The sequence below is a fragment of the Pterocles gutturalis genome, unplaced genomic scaffold, assembly GCF_000699245.1.
Source record: "Pterocles gutturalis isolate BGI_N339 unplaced genomic scaffold, ASM69924v1 scaffold6354, whole genome shotgun sequence".
Lineage (NCBI taxonomy): Eukaryota > Metazoa > Chordata > Aves > Pterocliformes > Pteroclidae > Pterocles > Pterocles gutturalis.
This window is the reverse complement of record NW_010135566.1, coordinates 6,766-25,326: the sequence shown is the minus strand read 5'-3', so window position 1 is coordinate 25,326 and position 18,561 is coordinate 6,766. Positions and strand designations below refer to the sequence as shown.

Genomic DNA, 18,561 nt, shown 5'->3' with positions numbered 1-18,561 from the left:
TTCCGATGCTTATTTACTGTAACTAAGATATTATTTTTTTTTATACAAACCTTATGCTGTTTTCTGACAGGGGAGCGTTGGGGCAGCAAAAGCTTCCCAGAGAGCTCTGAAAAACTTGAATTTCTTTGCCGTCATTGATTGTCGCTCTAAATGGCAAGCGTTCTTAAAGTTTTTTATGCACAGTGCGTAAAAGCTGCTATGTCTGAAAATGCTGTAGTCAGGGTGGCATGCTTATTTTTATATTGGAAAGCACTGAACATTTTCATTTATGTTCTTTATGTTTGCTTTCCAGAGCAATTTTTTCATTTAGCCCTTTCAAGACTGCAGAACTGTGGACTTTCCAATGAAGATGACAGGTGAGATGGTTTATTTGGTACTGTTTCCGTTCATTGTATTTTTAATATTTATCTTTAAAGGAATGTCAGTGGCATCATCATGAAATTGCTCATTAGCCAAGATTCAGATCTGACTGTGTCCGAACAATATGTAACTGATTCCAAGATTTAAATGTTTGGTTTTAAACATACGTAGCACCAGCATTCAAGAAAAAAATTTCTGTGAGGGAGCTTAAACTTATAGGTTTATTTTTATAAGTGTGTTAGGAATTTGCTGGCTGAATGCAGTCCCATCTTCCTCTGTAGTATCTTTTGATACTTGAGGAAAGTGAAACCACCCTGTAAAAAATGAACGTGATTTCCTCTTTCAAAGTCATTATTAGTGTAAGCTAGAGAATGTTTGAGATAAGCAGATGCAAACTGTTGACTGTTTCTACACAAAAGAAATCTTGGGCATATCCCTGTGCTGCTGCTTCCGCTGACCAGCTGCACACCCTTGGTCGTCGTATGTTCGTTCAGCTTCCTTTCCTGTGAACGAGTGAGACAGAGGCAGCCAGGAAAGGCTGTTCCTGGCATTTGGGGAGTAACCAGGGTGTGGCACACAGTGGAGCATGCCTCAGATAACTCGCTTCCCACGGATTAGATTTGTCCTGTTAAAAAAATCTTGGTTAGAAGCCACTTCTGCCAGGATTTTGTTTGTTTGTTTGCTTTGGAGGGTCTTTGTGTGTGTGTGTGTCTTGTTTGGTTGGGGTTTGGTTTGTTTTGGGTTTTTGGGGGGATTTTTGGAGGTAGTGTAGTAGGGTTGGCAAGTATCCTAAAATCCTGTGTTTACCAAGTGATGCAAATGAGTTCTTAGATTTGCAGTCTAGTCAACAGGCTGACAACCTGCCATATATCATGTTAATATGCAGGCTTCTTATTAGAGTTGAATGCAAATAATGCTGAGGTTGACTGTACTTGGTTTTGTTTATTTTAATCAAGGAGATCAAACAGAAGATTGTTCCTTGAAGCCAAATCCCAGGATCACATTTTAATTAACCTTGGGTGGAATATGAACAAAATAATTGATGTTCAAGCCTAAGAATTATCTTGGGTTTAGTACCCAGTTTTCTTTTCTTCACCTACTGTACTCCTTCCTTCCCTGTGTTAGTGTCTATTTCTAGGATGTTTGGGTTTAATCCTAAGGAGAGAGGAAAAAAAGGGAAAAAGTCCTGTTCTCTATCAGGAATGTGATAATTGGGGCAATTTATAAAGAATTGGCTGAGAAAGGCTAGTCTCTTGTCTGGAGTTTGAAGGATAATCATAGCATGGGTTGAGAGGGATCTTAAAGACCATTGGGTTCCAACCCCCATGCCATGGGCAGGGACGCCTTCCACTAGCCCAGGTTGCTCAAAGCCTCATCCAGCCTGGCCTTGAACACCTCCAGGGATGGGGCATCCACAGCTTCTCTGGGCAACCTGTTCCAGTGCCTCACCACCCTCACAGTAAAGACTTTCTTCCTAATAGCTAATCTAAATCTGCCCTCTTTCAGCTTAAAGCCGTTACCCCTTATCCTATCACTACACTCCCTGACACAGAGTGCCTCCCCATCTCGCCTGTAGACCACCTTCAGGTACTGGAAGACTGCGATAAGGTCCCCCTGGAGCCTTCTCTTCTCCAGGCTGAACAACCCCAACTCTCTCAGCCTGTCCTTGTATGGGAGGTGCTCCAGCCCTCTGATCATCTTCATGGCAGTCCTCTGGACTTGTTCCAACAGGTCCATGTACTGCTTATGTTGGGAGCCCCAGAGCTGGATGCAGTACTCCAGGTGGGGTCTCACAAGAGCGGAGTAGAGGGGGAGAATCACCTCCCTCAACCTGCTGGCCACGCTTCTCTTTCAGCACTATAATAGTTTTGGCTGTAGAGACACTTGCAGTACAGCATAGTACCTTTTAAATGGAAGTGTCTGTCCTATACATGAAATGTAAGTTAGTTGGTATTATTTGAATTAGGTTCTCTGAGATGTAGTTATGTTTAGTGATTCTGGGAAGTATTCTTCATTTTAATAAAAGTAATATATTTTAGAAGTACTGAAGCAAAATGAGAACTATTAGTATTTAATTGGCAGTAGTATAAAAAAAATCAAATGTATAATGACTTTATACAGTGTATTCTTTCTGGTTCTGTCAGGTTTTGTGTGTAGTACTGTTAGGTCATGAATCACGGTAGTTAGGAAGAGTTTTTACATACATATATATTTGACCAAGATACCATGGCTTTTAAGTGTGAAACACTTTGGGAATGAATCCTAACAGCATTCTGTAGTAATACAGCAACAGAATTATGAGGCAGTTCTGTGTTGCTGCTGCCTAATTCAGCCTTCTTGGCAGAATGCAAACGGAATTTCCCTATGATCTTTTATTGAGGCAGAGTTGGGAATGTACTATTAAGTACTTTAGCAAATAGTAGGCTATGTGAGCACCAAATCTATGGTGCCCATATAGCTGTATTTGTGTGCGACGTAGCTAAAACTGTACATACTGAGCTACAAAGGATTTTCTTTCTGAACAGTGCCATTTTCTAGAGTTAGGTGTAATTCTTACTGTGTAAAGGTCTAGTTCTCCAGAATTGTTTGGGAGTGAACACTGCCGTCAGTAGAATAGGCCATAGGAGAAGGGTTTTCCAGGCTAGGGTTATATCCCCTGACTAACCTCTGACCAGCCACTCTATCCATTTCCTCATAATTTCTCTGGCCACTCTCAGGACTCGTAGCTCAACAGCAGTAAATTCTTACAAATGCATTTACAAAATCCTGAGTCAACAAAATGCAACCTCTGCATCTTCCTTTTACCAAATAACCTCAAAGGAAATAATTTGCATTCCTCAACTGACTATGGGGGTGTCCGTTAATGAAGTTGAGGCTGAGATCTTTTTCCTTTTACAGAGAAACAGTATTTCCGTGGAATGTGGAGGATGCAAGCCTTTTGACCTTTAAAGGCTCCATTTCCATTTCACAATATTTTTCTTTTATAGACTAGGAAAATGTTTCTTTTAGCATTTCGCCATATAAACAAAATATGTAAGTTAATGCCTGGCTTTGAGATTAAGAGGCTCTTGTACACAATCTGAATAGGGCAATGGTTTAAATGACTAAAGAAGTTTCATTCCCATGTTGGAGATCAGTTACCATGCGATTTGCATTGGCATCCATTTATACTCTAGATCTCTAACACCGAAAGGCAATCCCTTTGTCACTCAAATCATTGCTATAGCAATTGTCATAGCTGAGGTCTTAATATTTTTCACTTTCATCAGTATTTTGCTGGTAGTTTTAAGCTGGACCTCCAGACATTTCAGTCTGTTTTATTTCACTTGTAGCACACCTGATGTTGTTTAAGGAGATCTGAATTTATTTATCTTCTTGCCAATTTATTGTCTTGAAGAAAGGGTGAGTGTTGGGGTTTTTTTTTTAATATGAAAACATGAAAAGGGAAACTTTAAGAAGTGGGGCTGGTAAAATATCTGGGAGTAACCATCTGCTGAAAAACAGTGTGTTGGTTTCTGTTATCTACAGTAAGTACAGGTCAGTTTATTTAACTTAAATATCTTTGAATACAGTCCAGCCTTGCTACATATTATTTATCTCCATTTCATATGTCTGTTTCCTAACCTATTATGGTTTGGTTTGTTTTTGTTTGTTTTTTTTTTTTAATCTAGCATAAACAATTTCCCTCTCTGCTTATTGTTGTCAGTGGAATCTGTACTGCTGTGGACATAGACCTATGATTGTAACTGGACACAGTTGAATAGTGGGGGGCGGGCTATGGGGAGGAGAAATTCAGAAATAGCACATCCATGCCAGATTTCCTGTTTGAGTTGGCCTGTTTTGACTTCCTGTGCTTGACAGATTAAAAGCTGGTCTTTCTAATTCGGTTGACTGCATGACTGTATTCATGTACAATTCATCGGGAGTATTTGATCTGCTTGTTGACTTTATCCATTTCAAAAATTCACAATCCAATATTGGATGTTTTGCTGGTTATATGAAGGCAGCTTATAACTTTATTTTTGAGTATGCACGTTATTAAGTGCACTGGAGTTTGAGAGTTTAATCAAGTTTGGTTTGTTTTTGTTTGTTCCGTTCAAATTTCACTCTATTTTCCGTTCAAGTAGTATTAGTCAGCTCTTAGCCATGAACAAGATCTGGTCTGCATCCCTCAGTAAGAGGGAAGAGAGTTTGGGTTTGTCTTGAGAGCAGTTACCTAGCTTCTGTAGCTGCATGAACCTCAGTTGCCCGGCTCTAAAGTCACATTTTATTTTACCCTCCCTGCCCTGAGTGTGTTCTGCCCCATCACAACTGCACAGTACAGAGAGGAGAACCCAAAGGGCTCTTCAGGTTTATACCAGAATGGAAGACATTATTTCAATAGCTAGGGATTGACATAGCAAAGAAACTGCTTAAATCATAGCTTCTGCCAAACCAGTGTCCATCAAGCATCAAGGATGGATGCTTTAGCCAGGAGGTACCGCCAGGAGTTACCACCAGGAGTTGGAGTGTGAGTAGCAGTTTAGGATTTGCATTGTGGTGATGAGGTTTGTACTGCAGTTACCCAGCTGTGGCCATGTAACTTTTGGTGACACCGAATTCAGAGAATTCGAGGTGATTGAAGCTTTGCGATTTACAGACGCATGCTGTTAAATGACAGGAAAATGTGATACAACCATATGCTAATTCTGAAGACTCGTTCCACCTTCATAACGTTTTTTGTCCAGTTTTCCTTTTTCCTTCCTGTTGCTTGTTTTCCTTCCTTGCTGCTGTTTCTCTGTAGCCCAGGATCTAGTTTTGCTCTCTGTGCTTCAGCTGCAAGTAACAAAGTGTAATTCAGGAAAAGAGTAACTTCATCTCCCTTCCTCACACTGTACACTTTAAAAGAGGCATATGTTCATCAGCTTGCTTTCTCAGGATATCTTAAAACTAGATTGAAAAGGTAATTGGAAAATGAGTGGGCTGAAGCAGTTCTGGAGTAGAAGGGGAAGGGTTTTGTGGGTGTAGAGGGAATGGGCATCCTGAGGACAGGATGGTGTAACAGGTTTTCACCCCTCTAATTTCTGAGGTACTGAGTCACACGGATTTGTGGCATTAGCTGGAAATCTTTTTATGAATGCTCGGCTTCTACTAAGCTGCTCAGGAAACACTAGAGAAAGGTGTGCCAGCTCTTCCCATGTTGCCCCACCCTGAGAGCCGTATTTAGCAGCACTATTTTTGTATATATGCATACACGCATACACACACATATATAAAATTTTTACTCCTCTGCAGATGTGGCCCTAGAGCAGCAGGTGAGAAGGTGCCACCTCAACGTTTCTTTTGAAATACAGTGCTTTTTACAACTGGCATTTATTCTCATCTCACCTTTTCTGTAAGCTTCAGGTTTTCAGCATTACTTTGATACCCAGTTTCTTTTCCCTAGCCCACAGACAGTACAGCATAACTGCATTAACAGTGCTGTAGGGAAGTACAGGGAACTGCTTTGTACACTAAGATGATGGTCAGTCTCAGCTGGAACAGGTTGTTTCAGTTGATGTTGAATAGTACTCTTCTCAGGTGAAAAATCAGGTCGGACTATCTGAGGAGAAAGATGTTAATTAGTCTGCATAGGGTGTTACAGTGGGCATTTAATACAGATTACAGTTTTTTTGGGACACGGTCCTGAGGTCCCCTACAGTAAGAAACGGCATAGAGCCTTTTGCTTATTGGAAGAATGGTGAGAGTGGGACGCTGGGAAGTGGCTCATCCTCAGTATGTTGTGAGCCTCTTTGTGTCTGAAGGAAATACCAACATTTTTATTTTGCCATTGTTCCTGCTGTAACCAAGTTGAACAGCTTTTTCTCTAAATAAAAAAGTATTTTTACAACAAAAAAATGATATGCTTGTTCAGTAAAGAGGAGTTTGCAATTTTATATGTTGGATATAAACCTTCCCTAAAGAGGCAGAATGTATTGAGTCAAAAACCAGTAAACCTGTCTGTGCATGCTTTTATTTTTTTTTTTTTTTTTTTTTTAAGCAAAGTACACATTTTGCTAGCATTGAAGTAAGACTGTCCAGCACTTTTCTAAGTAGAGGGGGTAAAATCAACATGATTATATTTGTTTGAAGAGCCATCATGTGTCTGGGGCTAAGGTTTTTCACATGTACAGTTCCGAGGCTTGTAAGGTAAATAGTGGACATAAATCTTGCTGCATTAGCACATGTTGGAGATCTCTAGAGTTGTGGAGTTGTTCAGTGTTGCAGAAGCACCTTAATTTGAATTTATTTTTTCCAGACATACTCTATCCTGGTTAGTATACCTCCAGACTGGGACAAGTTTGAAGCATTGTAGAAGATAGTTTATCTAATGGCACCCGTATCACCAGCTGGTCAGTTGATCTTAAATAGCAAACTGCTAGAAAAAGGACATCTATAAGAACAGTTTTACATGAGAGAAGCCGTTTCCTGACTTTGGCAGTCCCTGAAATAATACATCTGCATTTTTTGAAAGCAGCCTTAGTGAGTGATACAGGACTGAGACTGCTCTATAGGGGGCCAAGGAATGTAAAAATACGGGACCTCAGTTGGTAAATAAGCCAGATAAATGCTGATATGTAATTAGTAGCAATGTGAAGCAAGGGAAGTTGTGCATATATTAAATGTTCTGTTTGTTCCACAGCATTGCGTGTCGACGGTGTGTTGTGGTCGGTAATGGAGGAGTACTTCGAAATAAGACGTTAGGGGAGAAAATTGACTCCTATGACGTGATAATAAGGTAAATGGTATCTCCTTTTCATTTTGTATACATGCAAAGAATTAAACTTTTGCTGTCAGCTAGTAGCTTTGGAGTTCAGGTATTATATAAATGTATAGAACTTCCCATTTTACTTTGTCACCGCCTTAATTTTAAAAATTCTAGGAAAAAATGCATCAGTGTTTTATTACACAGACTGATTGATACAGAGGAGAAAGGATCACCGGGTGGCCTGTCTGCCTCCTGTACAGATACACACGTGCAAGATGATGCCATCAGGGATGAGTCCAAGCACGTGACAGCCCGGAGCCTGCATGTGCCCCTTGCTGCGAACCAGCAGCCCTGCCTCTTACCTTCCACACCATGCCTCTCTTACCTCTGTGCTGGCAAGTGCATTGCTCAGAGTGGATTAAACGTACCATTCATGCTGGGAAGTCCATCTCATGGCATGTGTAAACTGCAGGATGATTTGATGTTTGCCCCTTTTTCTCAAGCGTGTTAGTTCATATTGGAAGTTTGAGACACCTCAACCTACCAAAGGATGCTGGGGTCTGAAGAAGAGGCATCTGGACTAGGGAAGCTGGGGAAGCGCTCAGAGAGGAACAGGCAAGGAGGGGAAGGAAAAAAAAAAACAACAAATCCTCAAATGTTAAGCAAACTGAAAATGGAATATTTGGCTAATTATAACAGAAATTTTCTGTACATTAAGAAAAAGATAAATCAATTTCTCCTTTGCAGGAACTGAGACGGTAACAGATTAAACAGCCCTTCTGCCTGTTGGTACCCTGTCAGACAGTGTGCCTGAAACCTCTGAGATGCCATTTCAGTTTGTCTGCTTCAACGTTGTGTTGAACATTGAACAAAATCTGATTTTTGTCACTTTGATATCAATCCTTTCAGTCCCCAAGCACTACCACAAGAAGTTGTTTACAAAACCTGGAGTGTGGTGTGCATTTGAAAATGTTCTGATAAGGTGGAAATGAATACATGCAATTCTTCAGTTATAGCTCCCCTTATAAACTTAAAACTATAGAAGTGATACAGATAATATTCCTGTTCTTAGGAAGCCTTACTTGCCTAACAACTTTGTGCTTTACCAAAAAAAAAAACCAAAACCAAACCCCACCTTGCACTTTTTTTGCTGTAGGATAATGATGCAAGGAAGCTCCATGGATTATTGTTAAGCTATTTCAAGTATTTGGGCTCCTTGTAGATCTATTTGCTCCTCTTAAAGTGTAAAGCTTTTCATAGACTGGTGTCACACATTTAAAAACAGCTCTAAATTCAAAACTGTTTCAGAAATGTAGTACACATGTTTACTGTGAATGAACAAAGAGGTGGTGTTTGCATTCTATATTTAGTGACGACTTCTGATAAAACTTTGAAATATTTCCTTGTCTGCATACCTTGTTTCGCAAACGTTTGCTCCTAAGCAGCATGCCTCCTGTTCTGAGCAGTCAGTCACATCGTCAGGAATGGAGCATTCTCCAAAGAATACGCAACACACCTGCCAAGCAAAAACTGCAAGATGGAGCCTTAAACACAGCCCCTCTAAAACCTCAGAGGAGAGACACCTGACCTACCTGCTCACTGCTTATTAATCTGTTTATATCCCACAGCGGTGGGAGTTGTGCAAGTAATATAAGAAAAAAAAAAAGGGGGAACAAAAAAATCCCTCAGCACCCAAAAAACCCCAAACAAACAAAAAAGTAAATGTAAAGATGTATCACCATCAGGTACACAGTCATAATCCCTGTTCCTGTATGCTGTAGACAGTGAAGAGTATTAAAACATTCTTGAATTGCCTCTTGTATGACTCGGATCATCTAGTAGCATGAATGGAGCAATGGGTAATTCTCCAAGCCAGATATTCTCTTTAGTCTTCTCCAGTTTCTGTGTTTGAGCCAAATCAGTAAGCCTTCTGCTCAAGTGACATGCAATAAGCAATCATGCAATTGTATTCTAAACCACCTTGGCCAAGTTCCCATATGTGCTTGATCCCTCTGAGTTAACGGGCGAGTGCACCTGATAATTGCTCATCTGTCATGTACTGTGATAAGTAAATGCCAGGCCACTGAGCCCTCCTGTACCTGGCCACGCAGACAATGTGTGTGCCAGCCACTGCGCAGTAAGGACATGGATGGGATCATCATTGCTGTCTCTGTCCTCTGCAGAATGAATAATGGCCCTGTTATAGGGTATGAAGAGGATGTCGGGAGGAGAACTACTTTCCGCCTTTCTTACCCGGAATCCATCTTTTCGGATCCGATCCACTACGACCCTAATACGACTGTTGTTCTCATCGTCTTCAAACCACGTGACTTGAAGTGGCTTTGGGAGATACTAAGTGGTCAGAAAATAGTGAGTTTAATTATTCATGCACTTTGGTTCAGCTTGCCACACACCTCTCGCATGAAATACCTGTTTTACTGTTAACCTTAGCCCTCCTAGCTGGGGGGGACCTGTGGATCTCCTAGTCAGTCTACTCAATGTCCCTTTTCCATAAATGCTTCTGTCCTCTTTCTCACACACATATTTGATCGGTTGCTCAACCCAAAGCAGTTTTCCTCTTGGAAATACCTTTTTATCCTCTTCCTAGCACTGTTTTATATTCTGACATGCATGCTTCAGCCATTTCCCAGATTATTTTATCCTGTACACTTGGTGGAATTACACAATAATGTTGGAGGGGACCTCTCTCTGGAGGTCTTTAGTCAAAAACCATGTTGAAAGAAAGCAAGGCCAAGTTTAAAGCCATACCAGCTTATCAGGGCATCATCCCAGTAACTTTTGAGTATTTCCAAGGATATTTCTACAACCTCTGTTTCAGTGCTGCAGCACCCTCACAGGAAAGAATTTCTCCTCATGCTTTCACTGTGCACCTCTGAGAAGAGTCTGATCCTCTCTTTTTGTGAACCCCTACCCGATAGTTGAAGATGAGCTGAACAACCCCAGCCTCCTCAGACCCTTCTTGTTTGCTGCACGGCCCAGCCCCTTGGCTGTTTTAGCGACCTTCTGCTGAGCTTACCCTAATTTAATGCCCTCTTGAACAGGAGGGAGCCTAAAACAGCATTTGTGAGGTCACGGAAAGGCACAATATAAAGTACTTGAGAATGATAACTTCTATCTACTTGTTCTCTGTGCTCTTATTAATATGGCCAAGCATTTGCTGCCTTCAGGGCACGCTGCTGGTGCGTGCTCTCTGTCAGGGACCTTTCTGTCAGGGACCTTTCTGCCAGCCAGCTGGCCCCAAAGTCTGCTGCTGCAGTGGGTTATCCTGTTGCAGGTGCACAATCTGGCACACTTTTGTTGAACTTTGGGAGGTTCAACACTCCTGCCCTTGGATTTTACTCTGGTTAGAGTTGCTAGAAAACCAAAATCAACTGTTTATAGTTGTTAAAAATGTGATTTACTTGCCTGTTATAGAGTGCTAAAGGCTTCTGGAAGAAACCAGCTCTGAACATGATATACAAATCTAGTCAAATCAGGATCCTTGATCCCAGCATCACCAGAAAAACTGCTTATGAATGGCTTCGTTTCCCAACAAGGTTTCCCAAGAAGGAGGTAGGTTTTTTTCTTCTGTGCCTTTTAGGCTTGTGCAACCAAACATGTACTTGGAGGTTATTATCTCTTTATTATAGTGGACTATGTTAAACATCTTTTAGGCTCATATTGCAGTAGTTTGCATTTAAAGGGTGCTCAAAAAAGGTGGGAAAATGGAATCCAGATAGAAAGTGGGTAGCCTTGTGTGCCAAAAATCTTTTTATGGGTTCTGTAATTAGTACTAAATGAGACTGCTTTTGCAGACAGACATAATGCCTTTTATAAAATTGGGAAAAGCAGACAGGCATTGGAAAGTGGCAGATCCAAAGAGCGCCTAGAAATATAAGGTATCTTGAATTATTAAATGCAGTGTGTTTATAGTTTTTCTCTAAAAAACCCCCAGAAAACACTCAAACCCAAAACACCGGAAAAACCCCACACCAAACAAACAAAACCCCCCAAAACTCCAACAGCCCAGTAATTCTAATGCTGCTGCAGTTTCTCTCAGCTGGGGGCGGGTAGGGATTAGGGAGCACACAGGATATTCCAGCCCTGCAGTAATGATATATGTCTAGCAGTATTCTTGTGCTTACTGATTCCACGCCAAGCATTGTAATGAATTAACCAACAATTTGGACGTAAAAATAAATTTTACTGTCAGTTTGTGACTGAAGAATGTTTCTGATGAAAGGTAAGGCTTCAAGCTGGAGACCTCCCTTGTGCAGTCAGGACCGACCACGTGCTGTTTAGCACAAATATGATTCCCTAGGGTCACATCGTTGCACAGAGCTGCTTTACTGAGATTAGCCAACTGACATGTGTGGAAACATGACAGGCTGTTACTGTGGAGTATCTACCACAACATTTTCCTGGTTTAATCTTTCTAATATTTGAGGGAGTTGAGGGGTTTTTGCTTTGGAAAGTTTTTTGTGCTTTTTTTTTTCCTTTTATCCTTTTAAAAATTTATTTATTTTTTTGAGTGTACTAGTGGCTTTTTCCTCCCTTATTAACTCTCAAACTGGAATACTCAGTTTGGCTGCATGCTTGCTGGGGCTCTGTGGCATTTTAAGCTCTTCAGCCAAGGGTCGAGGGTTGGAATAAAGAAACATAGTAGTTGGGCACCTAACTATCTCCTAAAGGGCCACAGAACATTTGTGGTCTCCATGGCTCCAGAAATCCCTCCTCTCTCTTCCTGTGCTCCCCTCTCAATGGGGGTAAAGGACCAGTGCTGTCAGCGAGCCAAACAGATGTGCACCGTGTCCCAGAGCTGATAACTGAGGCACCAGCCCCTCAGTTGCTTTGGGTAGCGTGCATGTTTTCTGCTCCTCTCCTGCTCGCTGGGTGCCTTTGCCCAGAGCTGGGGCAGAGCGTGTCTGTGCTTGGAGCCCCTTTCCACCACCTCCATATCCCACTTGCTCCATCCCAGGGGTTTTGCAGCCCCTTGTCCCAGGCGGCTGCAAGGGTTCAGCTCAGGCGTGCTTGTCCTCATTCTTCCTCCTACCTCTGAGGCAGGCTGTGGCTGGGAGCCTGCACATCTGCAGCCGCTCTGGCACAGCTGATGGGAAGTGGCTGGCTTAAGCTGCAGGTCATGCCTCAAGGGTTCCCGTTGGCAGGGCAGCCTTTTGCAGGATGCGCTTTGGAGTCCTTTGTCCTTGTAGTGCATCTGGTGCTGCCTTCGCTGTCCTGTGCTTCTGCCCTCTCTTCCTGCAGGAGACACCAAAGACCTTTATTCCTTCCCCTGCTGTCTTTGCCTTTGCTATTAAGCCCACCGATGTTCCCCGTGTGCGCATTTGTGCCTAGTCCAGCAAGCAGTTCTGTTTCTTTGTTAGCAACTGTGGTGGTGTTCACAGGGGCAGGAAGAACAACTGTAAAATCAGATGTGCTGCCCCAGCAGCACTAAAGTCAGAAAGTGTTGCAGAGTCATGCCAGTGCTGCACTTATTCCCATTGAATGTGACTGGCTGGACAGACGTCGTTACAGGCCGAGGGAATCTGGATATTGCTGGGTCGCAAGTGTGATGATACATATTAAAAGTAGCATTGCTTTTTTTAGTATATTCTTTTGAGGTGAACTTTATGATAGCCAAAGGTAAACAGAGCTAGTTGCAACCTGTGATATTGCTGATATTTCCAAATAGCACTGATCCTGACATGTAGCATTCTTGCCATAATTTTTGGGTCCTGTTTAGTATGGACATGGCAAAAGGGGCACCACTAAGTTTATGATATTGGGGCCCCAGGGCAGAAAGTTATTTTGTTAACTGTCAGGAGCCCTGGGCAATAGTGTGGATTTTAAGTTGATCTTATTTCTGGAGTACTCCCAAGAGTTGTATAAAGGTACAAAAAAATTCTGCATGAAAGGTGATAGTTCAGTTCTGTGCCTTTAATTAGACTTAGAGAGTTAACGTTAGTAACGCTTCCCTGGGGATGTGTTCTTTTATCATACAATACAAAGAGGTATTTTTCTGTATCATTGAGTGCATCTGCCTTCTCTCTGCACAGAGTTGTCTAGTATTGGTTTGCCTGCTTTGTTGTCAGAGGCAGATGAACTGAGCCTTGGGTAAGAGTTCAAAAAAGCACGTGGTTTTGTGCTCACTTTGAGGTTTGATTGCAGCTACTGAAAGTGTGTACTTCATTTGGTCTCTGAGAAGACTTATTTTACCTAAGAAGGGTATTATTGCCTGAAAGACTTCCCCCCCCCCCCCATTTCTGGGGGTGCTTTTTTCCCTCAGCTTGATCAGTTAGTTAATGAAAGACATTACCTCTCTGTACAAACCTTGCTGCTGCTGCTAAAACAGCCATGTACTTGATCACAAGATAGGACAGGTGGTCTCAATGAGTTGTTCTATGCTCTCATAACAATGCTAATTTTCAGTTAGGTGCTCTTAATTTTTCACGGTTAAAACCTGTGTATGACCTGCTCTTGATAATTTACATTGCGTTTGCTTCTGAGTTATCTCACTGTAGGGAGAAATAAGCAATTTTATCTACAGTTTCTTTTCTTCTAAGAGAAATAGTAGGGGAGGGTCTGAAGCTGTGCTCTTGTGGAATTTCCCTGCTTCAAAAAAGTTCAAATGGGGCCAAATTTATGCAGCAGTAGCATTTGTGCTTTTTTAGTTTGGTGTTACGAAGATTTGAGGCATGTCATGTTATTCTGTTTGTTTGGATCTCCATTACTTAGATTCTTCTGAACACATCCAGTAATTCAGTCAAATTTGACGGAGTGAAATGGTCTCAAATTATTGAAGCCTGACCAGTTTCATGAAAGTAGGTTGCTGAGCGTAGGGATGGGGAGACCTTCCGAATGCCTTAGCAGAGGGAAGAGCTACAGTATGGGCTCAGCTGTCACTAGAATCTGGAGAATCCCAGGAAGGCAAACATGGCAGACACCCCGATCATGGAGAACCCATGGGCAGTACCTCGCTCCCTATAAGAAATGAGGGGATCAAACTACAAAAAGAAATATCGGTAGAAGAGGCAGGCTGCCTGATTTCCACTGTCTTTGTTCTTAGGCTTGCTGTTCCTGTCAAGCCGCTAGTTATTTATATGTGCTCTTTGTGTTTTGTTTTAGAAACCCAAGCATCCAACAACGGGGCTAATTGCCATTACACTAGCGTTTCACATATGCCATGAAGTTCACCTGGCAGGTTTCAAGTATGACTTCACTGACAGAAACAGTTCTTTGCACTACTACGGTAACGAGACGATGTCTCAGATGATGCAGGTAACAAACACTTGTTTATGCTGAGAGAAATATAGCTGGTAACTGGGGAAGACAACTCAATATACATAAAAGTGTGGACTGCAGGTCAGAAAGGCTTCCTATCTTAGAATCATCATGGAATGATTTGGGTTGAGAGGGACCTCAAAGATCATCTAGTTCCAACTTGGGCAGGGACACCCTAATATCTAATCTAAATTTGCCTTCTTTCAACTTAAAACCATTATCCCTTGTCCTCTCACTACACTCCCTGATACAGAGTGCCTCCCCATCCCTCCTGTAGGCCCCCTTCAGGTACTGGAAGGCTGCTATAAGGTCTTCTTGGAGCCTTCTCTTCTCCAGGGTGAACAACCCCAACTCTCTCAGCAAGTCCTTATATGGGAGGTGCTCCAGCCCTCTGACCACCTTCATGGGCCTCCTCTGGACCCACTGCAACAGGTCCGTGTACTGCTTATGTTGGGGGCCCCACAGCTGAGTGCAGTACTCCAGGTGGGGTCTCATGAGAGCAGGAGTAGAGGGGGAGAATCACCTCCCTTGACCTGCTGGTCACACTTCTCTTGATACAGCCCAGGATGTGGTTGGCTTTCTGGGCTGCAAGCGCACACTGCCAGCTCCAGCTTCTTATGAAGTCCTTCTCCTCAGAGCTGCTCTCTATCCATTCTCCACCCAGCCTGTATTTGTGCTTGGGATTGCCTCGATCCACGTGCAGCACCTTGCACTTGGCCTTATTGAACTTCATGAGGTTTGCATTGGCCCACCTCTCAAGCCTGTCAAGGTCCCTCTGGATGGCATCCTTTCCTTCCAGCATGTCGACAACAACACACAGCTTGGTGTCATTGGCAAACTTGCTGAGGGTGCACTCAATCCCACTGTCTGTGTGTCTGACAAAGATGTTACACAACACCGGTCCCAATACCGACCCCCATGGAACGCCACTCGTCACTGGTCTCCACTTGGACCTCAAGCCATTGACTGCAGCTCTTTGAGTGTGACCATCCAGACAATTCTTTATCCCCTGAGTGGTTCTTCATCAAATCCATGTCTCTGCAGTTGAGAGACAAGGATGTCATGCGGGACAGTGTCAAATTCTTTGTACAAGTCCAGGAAGATGAAATCAATTGCTCTTCCCTTATCCACCAATGCTGTGACCCTGTCACAGAAGGCCATCACACTTGTCAGGCACGATTTGCCCTTGGTGAAGCCATGTTGGCTACCATCAATATTTTCCTGGTTCAGCTGCTTATGGGTTAACATTGGTTGGATCTCTTCCCTTCTGCTATTGTTTCTGAAAAATGTGAATAACGATGTTTTTGTCCTTTGTGATACACCATATTCGGCAATGTCTGCATGAGATGCGTCCATTTGTACATTCTGTTTTGCTTTACTGGCATTATCCTTAGGCTGCGCAGCTCTCCTTCATAGAGGGGTATTTGCTGGCACTATCAGAACATAGGCAGTGTTGTTTCTGTTTGCATTCTCTTTTTCATGGGCAGCCACTTGCACAATTTGTCATAATTGCCAAACTTCCTAAAAAAGACAGAAGACTGCAGGGGAAAGGAAGGAGTTAGACCTATAAATGTGCAATTAGGAAAAAAAGCTGAATTTCAGAAATCGAAAGCAGAAAAGAAAAACAGCTCTTAGAGGGGAGTAGGAAGAGAAGGAACCGCTTGCAGGTGGGGGAAGCCACAACTCGCTGGGGGAGGGAGCAGCAAGAGCTGGCAAACGTCGGGAATGCCTTCTCCTCCCATCCTGCAGAGAAGGGCCTCCTGCTTTGCCCAGATCATGCCTCTGTTTTCTTTTATGTCTCTGCTCTTGTCTTCAGCTCCGTACTCCGAGCAATGCCATCTCAGCCCTTTACCTCAATGCAAACAGTTTTATTTTCCATTTGCATGTGCATGCCCAGTGCATGTGGGGACTATTTTCTCTCCTCCCTTTCCTGAAGGAGGAGGATGGGGGCAACATCTGCAGGAGCCTCTTGGGTCTCTCTGAGGACCCCCAGGTGGCTGCTGCTCTGAGATAATTTTGCTGTGGCACTGAACTCACCTTCATTTTGGGGCTCCTCTCTGCAAGTGCTTTTTTGTGATGTATACAAAGCTTGGGTAAGGTTGATCACTAGTTGAACAGCCATCCATAGTTTTCCTAAAATCTTTAAACTTTAAAAAACAACTAAAAAAAACCTTATTAATTCCTTAGTGATAATAAGTTGTAAATATTATACTATATATGTATAATCTTTTACGCAGTATTTGTATTATATTCCATTTTAATTTACTGGATTAAGTGTCTAAGATTGTCAGTAAACTTCCTTCCCTCGTGCTGTCCTCCGCCAACCCCGGTGGTCTCTTGTGTATCCAGGATCCGGATACAGCAAGGAAGATGGTTTTGATTTCTTCAAACCAATTGGCAGAACTCATCCAATGTACAAATGCCTGATGTGTGCTTTTCCAGAACCCGCACTGAGATTTGAGAATTAGTCGTTTTCTAATGGTGTGCTGTAAATGTGGTCGTGCAGCTGTTCCCTGTAAGCCCGGGGAGGAGTTGGGAGAGTTTGTAATGGAAGGAGAGACTGCATCTCACCCATTCTTGCCACTGAAGGCTCATCCCTTTTGGGTTGTGTCCTAATGGAAAATCCAATCTAGTTTTGAACAATAGAGTCAGTTGCCTGTTTTCTTGGGAGACCATACTACAGCTTTTGCTAGAAGTCTTTTTCCCAGAGTTGATTTTTCTTAGCAACTTCCAAGTATCACAGGTAATTAAAAGGAAGGAACAGTAAAGTGATGCTTCTGGTAATAATATGAATTTTTTTTTTTCTTGTTCTCTTCTACCTCTTTAGAATGAATACCACAACATCAACGCTGAGCAGAAATTTTTGAAGAAGCTTATAGACAAGAACTTTGTGGTCAATTTGACATGAAAGCTGAATGGAAAATACGAAGAACAATCACTACTTTGAAGATTTGCAAAAATTTTTATTTTTTTGTATGACATTTTTATTTTTTATGTGCAGCATAACTGTTTACTGTTTAAAAGGAGCACAGAAACCTCACCAAGGCAGAAGCTTCTTCTAAGCCTGAGGGTAATGAACTATTGCAAACAAGAGTTAACTGAATTTCTGTGAAGCTATTTAATAATGGGGAAAACCATGAAACTTTCATCCGAAAGTATCAGGGATATATAAAAATGTGATGCACATCACTTATTTATCAGCAAGAACTCTCCAAATGATTACTTCTCTGGAATACTTTTGCTTCTGATGTTGTCAGAACAGTTACACTGTCAAGAGACTGAGATAACCAGTGCTCAATTAGTAGATGGATGTAAAGTCTTGAATGTCTGTCTTGTAGTATGAAAATGGCTTTAAAACGATGCCTCTAAATCATTACTGTGTGTTTGGGAGAAGGGGGAACATACTGAGCGTACAGATTTTAGTCTACCCTACTGAGGAGGGGAGCTCCATCTTCAGCAAAGAAGCCACTGCTCCTGCACTGGCCATCGGCTCTGAACTGCTGCCTTTGCCAAAGGTGAAGACCCTTTGCTCTGACTTGTGGAGATGTTGGTATTGACAATGCCCATGTTGTACCCAGTTTATGGAAAACCCTACTCCCTGTGCTGTGTGTCCAATAAATTTTACAGGTGATGACTTGACTTAGAAAAGAGGGAGTATGAAGACTGAAATGTGTCCTAACTACATGCGTGTCAGCTGCTTCCCCCAGGCTGCAACAGAAACGTGAGCTGGGACAGAGATGTTCACATTTAAATTCAGAGCCAACGTTTGGTGGATTCCTACATCTCCGGGACAGGATCTCGTGTGTCTTTCTGTTTGCTTCCCAAGAATCGAGGTGTATTTTTCTAAACCAGCATGAGCTCCTTTTTCAGATGCTGTAATGACTTTCCACCTTCGAAATGCATCAATATGAGCAATGAACGTTCCCATTTTTGGCAGTGGAATGTGCTAGGGAATATCCAAGATGTACCTCAGCTGAATTACCCTTTGGCTTGTGTTTACCTCTCCTGCCTTGACATTTAGGTTTAAAGGACGTGGCTGAACCAAATCATTTAGTGGTGGGAACTTACTTGGGATTTTAATTGAAAGATTTAATGGGATGTTTGTTTCCTGTATTGGTTTGTCTCGGACAAGCCTGATGAATAAGTTAAATCTGCCTGGGAATGTCTTTGACAGTTGTCAAAGAAGAACAAGTAGT

At 42.3% G+C, this 18,561-nt stretch overlaps 1 protein-coding gene across 2 annotated transcripts in view; it reads left to right on the top strand.

Annotated features, from left to right (window-relative positions):
* Positions 1 to 17,861, top strand: part of ST3GAL6 (ST3 beta-galactoside alpha-2,3-sialyltransferase 6) — a 23,413-nt gene extending 5,552 nt beyond the window's left edge. Inside the window, exons 4-9 of one of the 2 annotated variants that reach the window (XM_010081939.1) lie at positions 293 to 356; positions 7,022 to 7,117; positions 9,271 to 9,457; positions 10,523 to 10,660; positions 14,210 to 14,362; positions 17,193 to 17,861. In XM_010081939.1, the coding sequence (XP_010080241.1) occupies positions 293 to 356; positions 7,022 to 7,117; positions 9,271 to 9,457; positions 10,523 to 10,660; positions 14,210 to 14,362; positions 17,193 to 17,273 (719 nt within the window). In that variant the 3' untranslated portion in view covers positions 17,274 to 17,861. Of the gene's footprint in view, positions 1 to 292; positions 357 to 7,021; positions 7,118 to 9,270; positions 9,458 to 10,522; positions 10,661 to 14,209; positions 14,363 to 17,192 lie in introns of those variants that run through there. The other variant, XM_010081940.1, reaches the window with a different exon arrangement.
* The last annotated feature ends 700 nt before the right edge of the window (positions 17,862 to 18,561 follow it).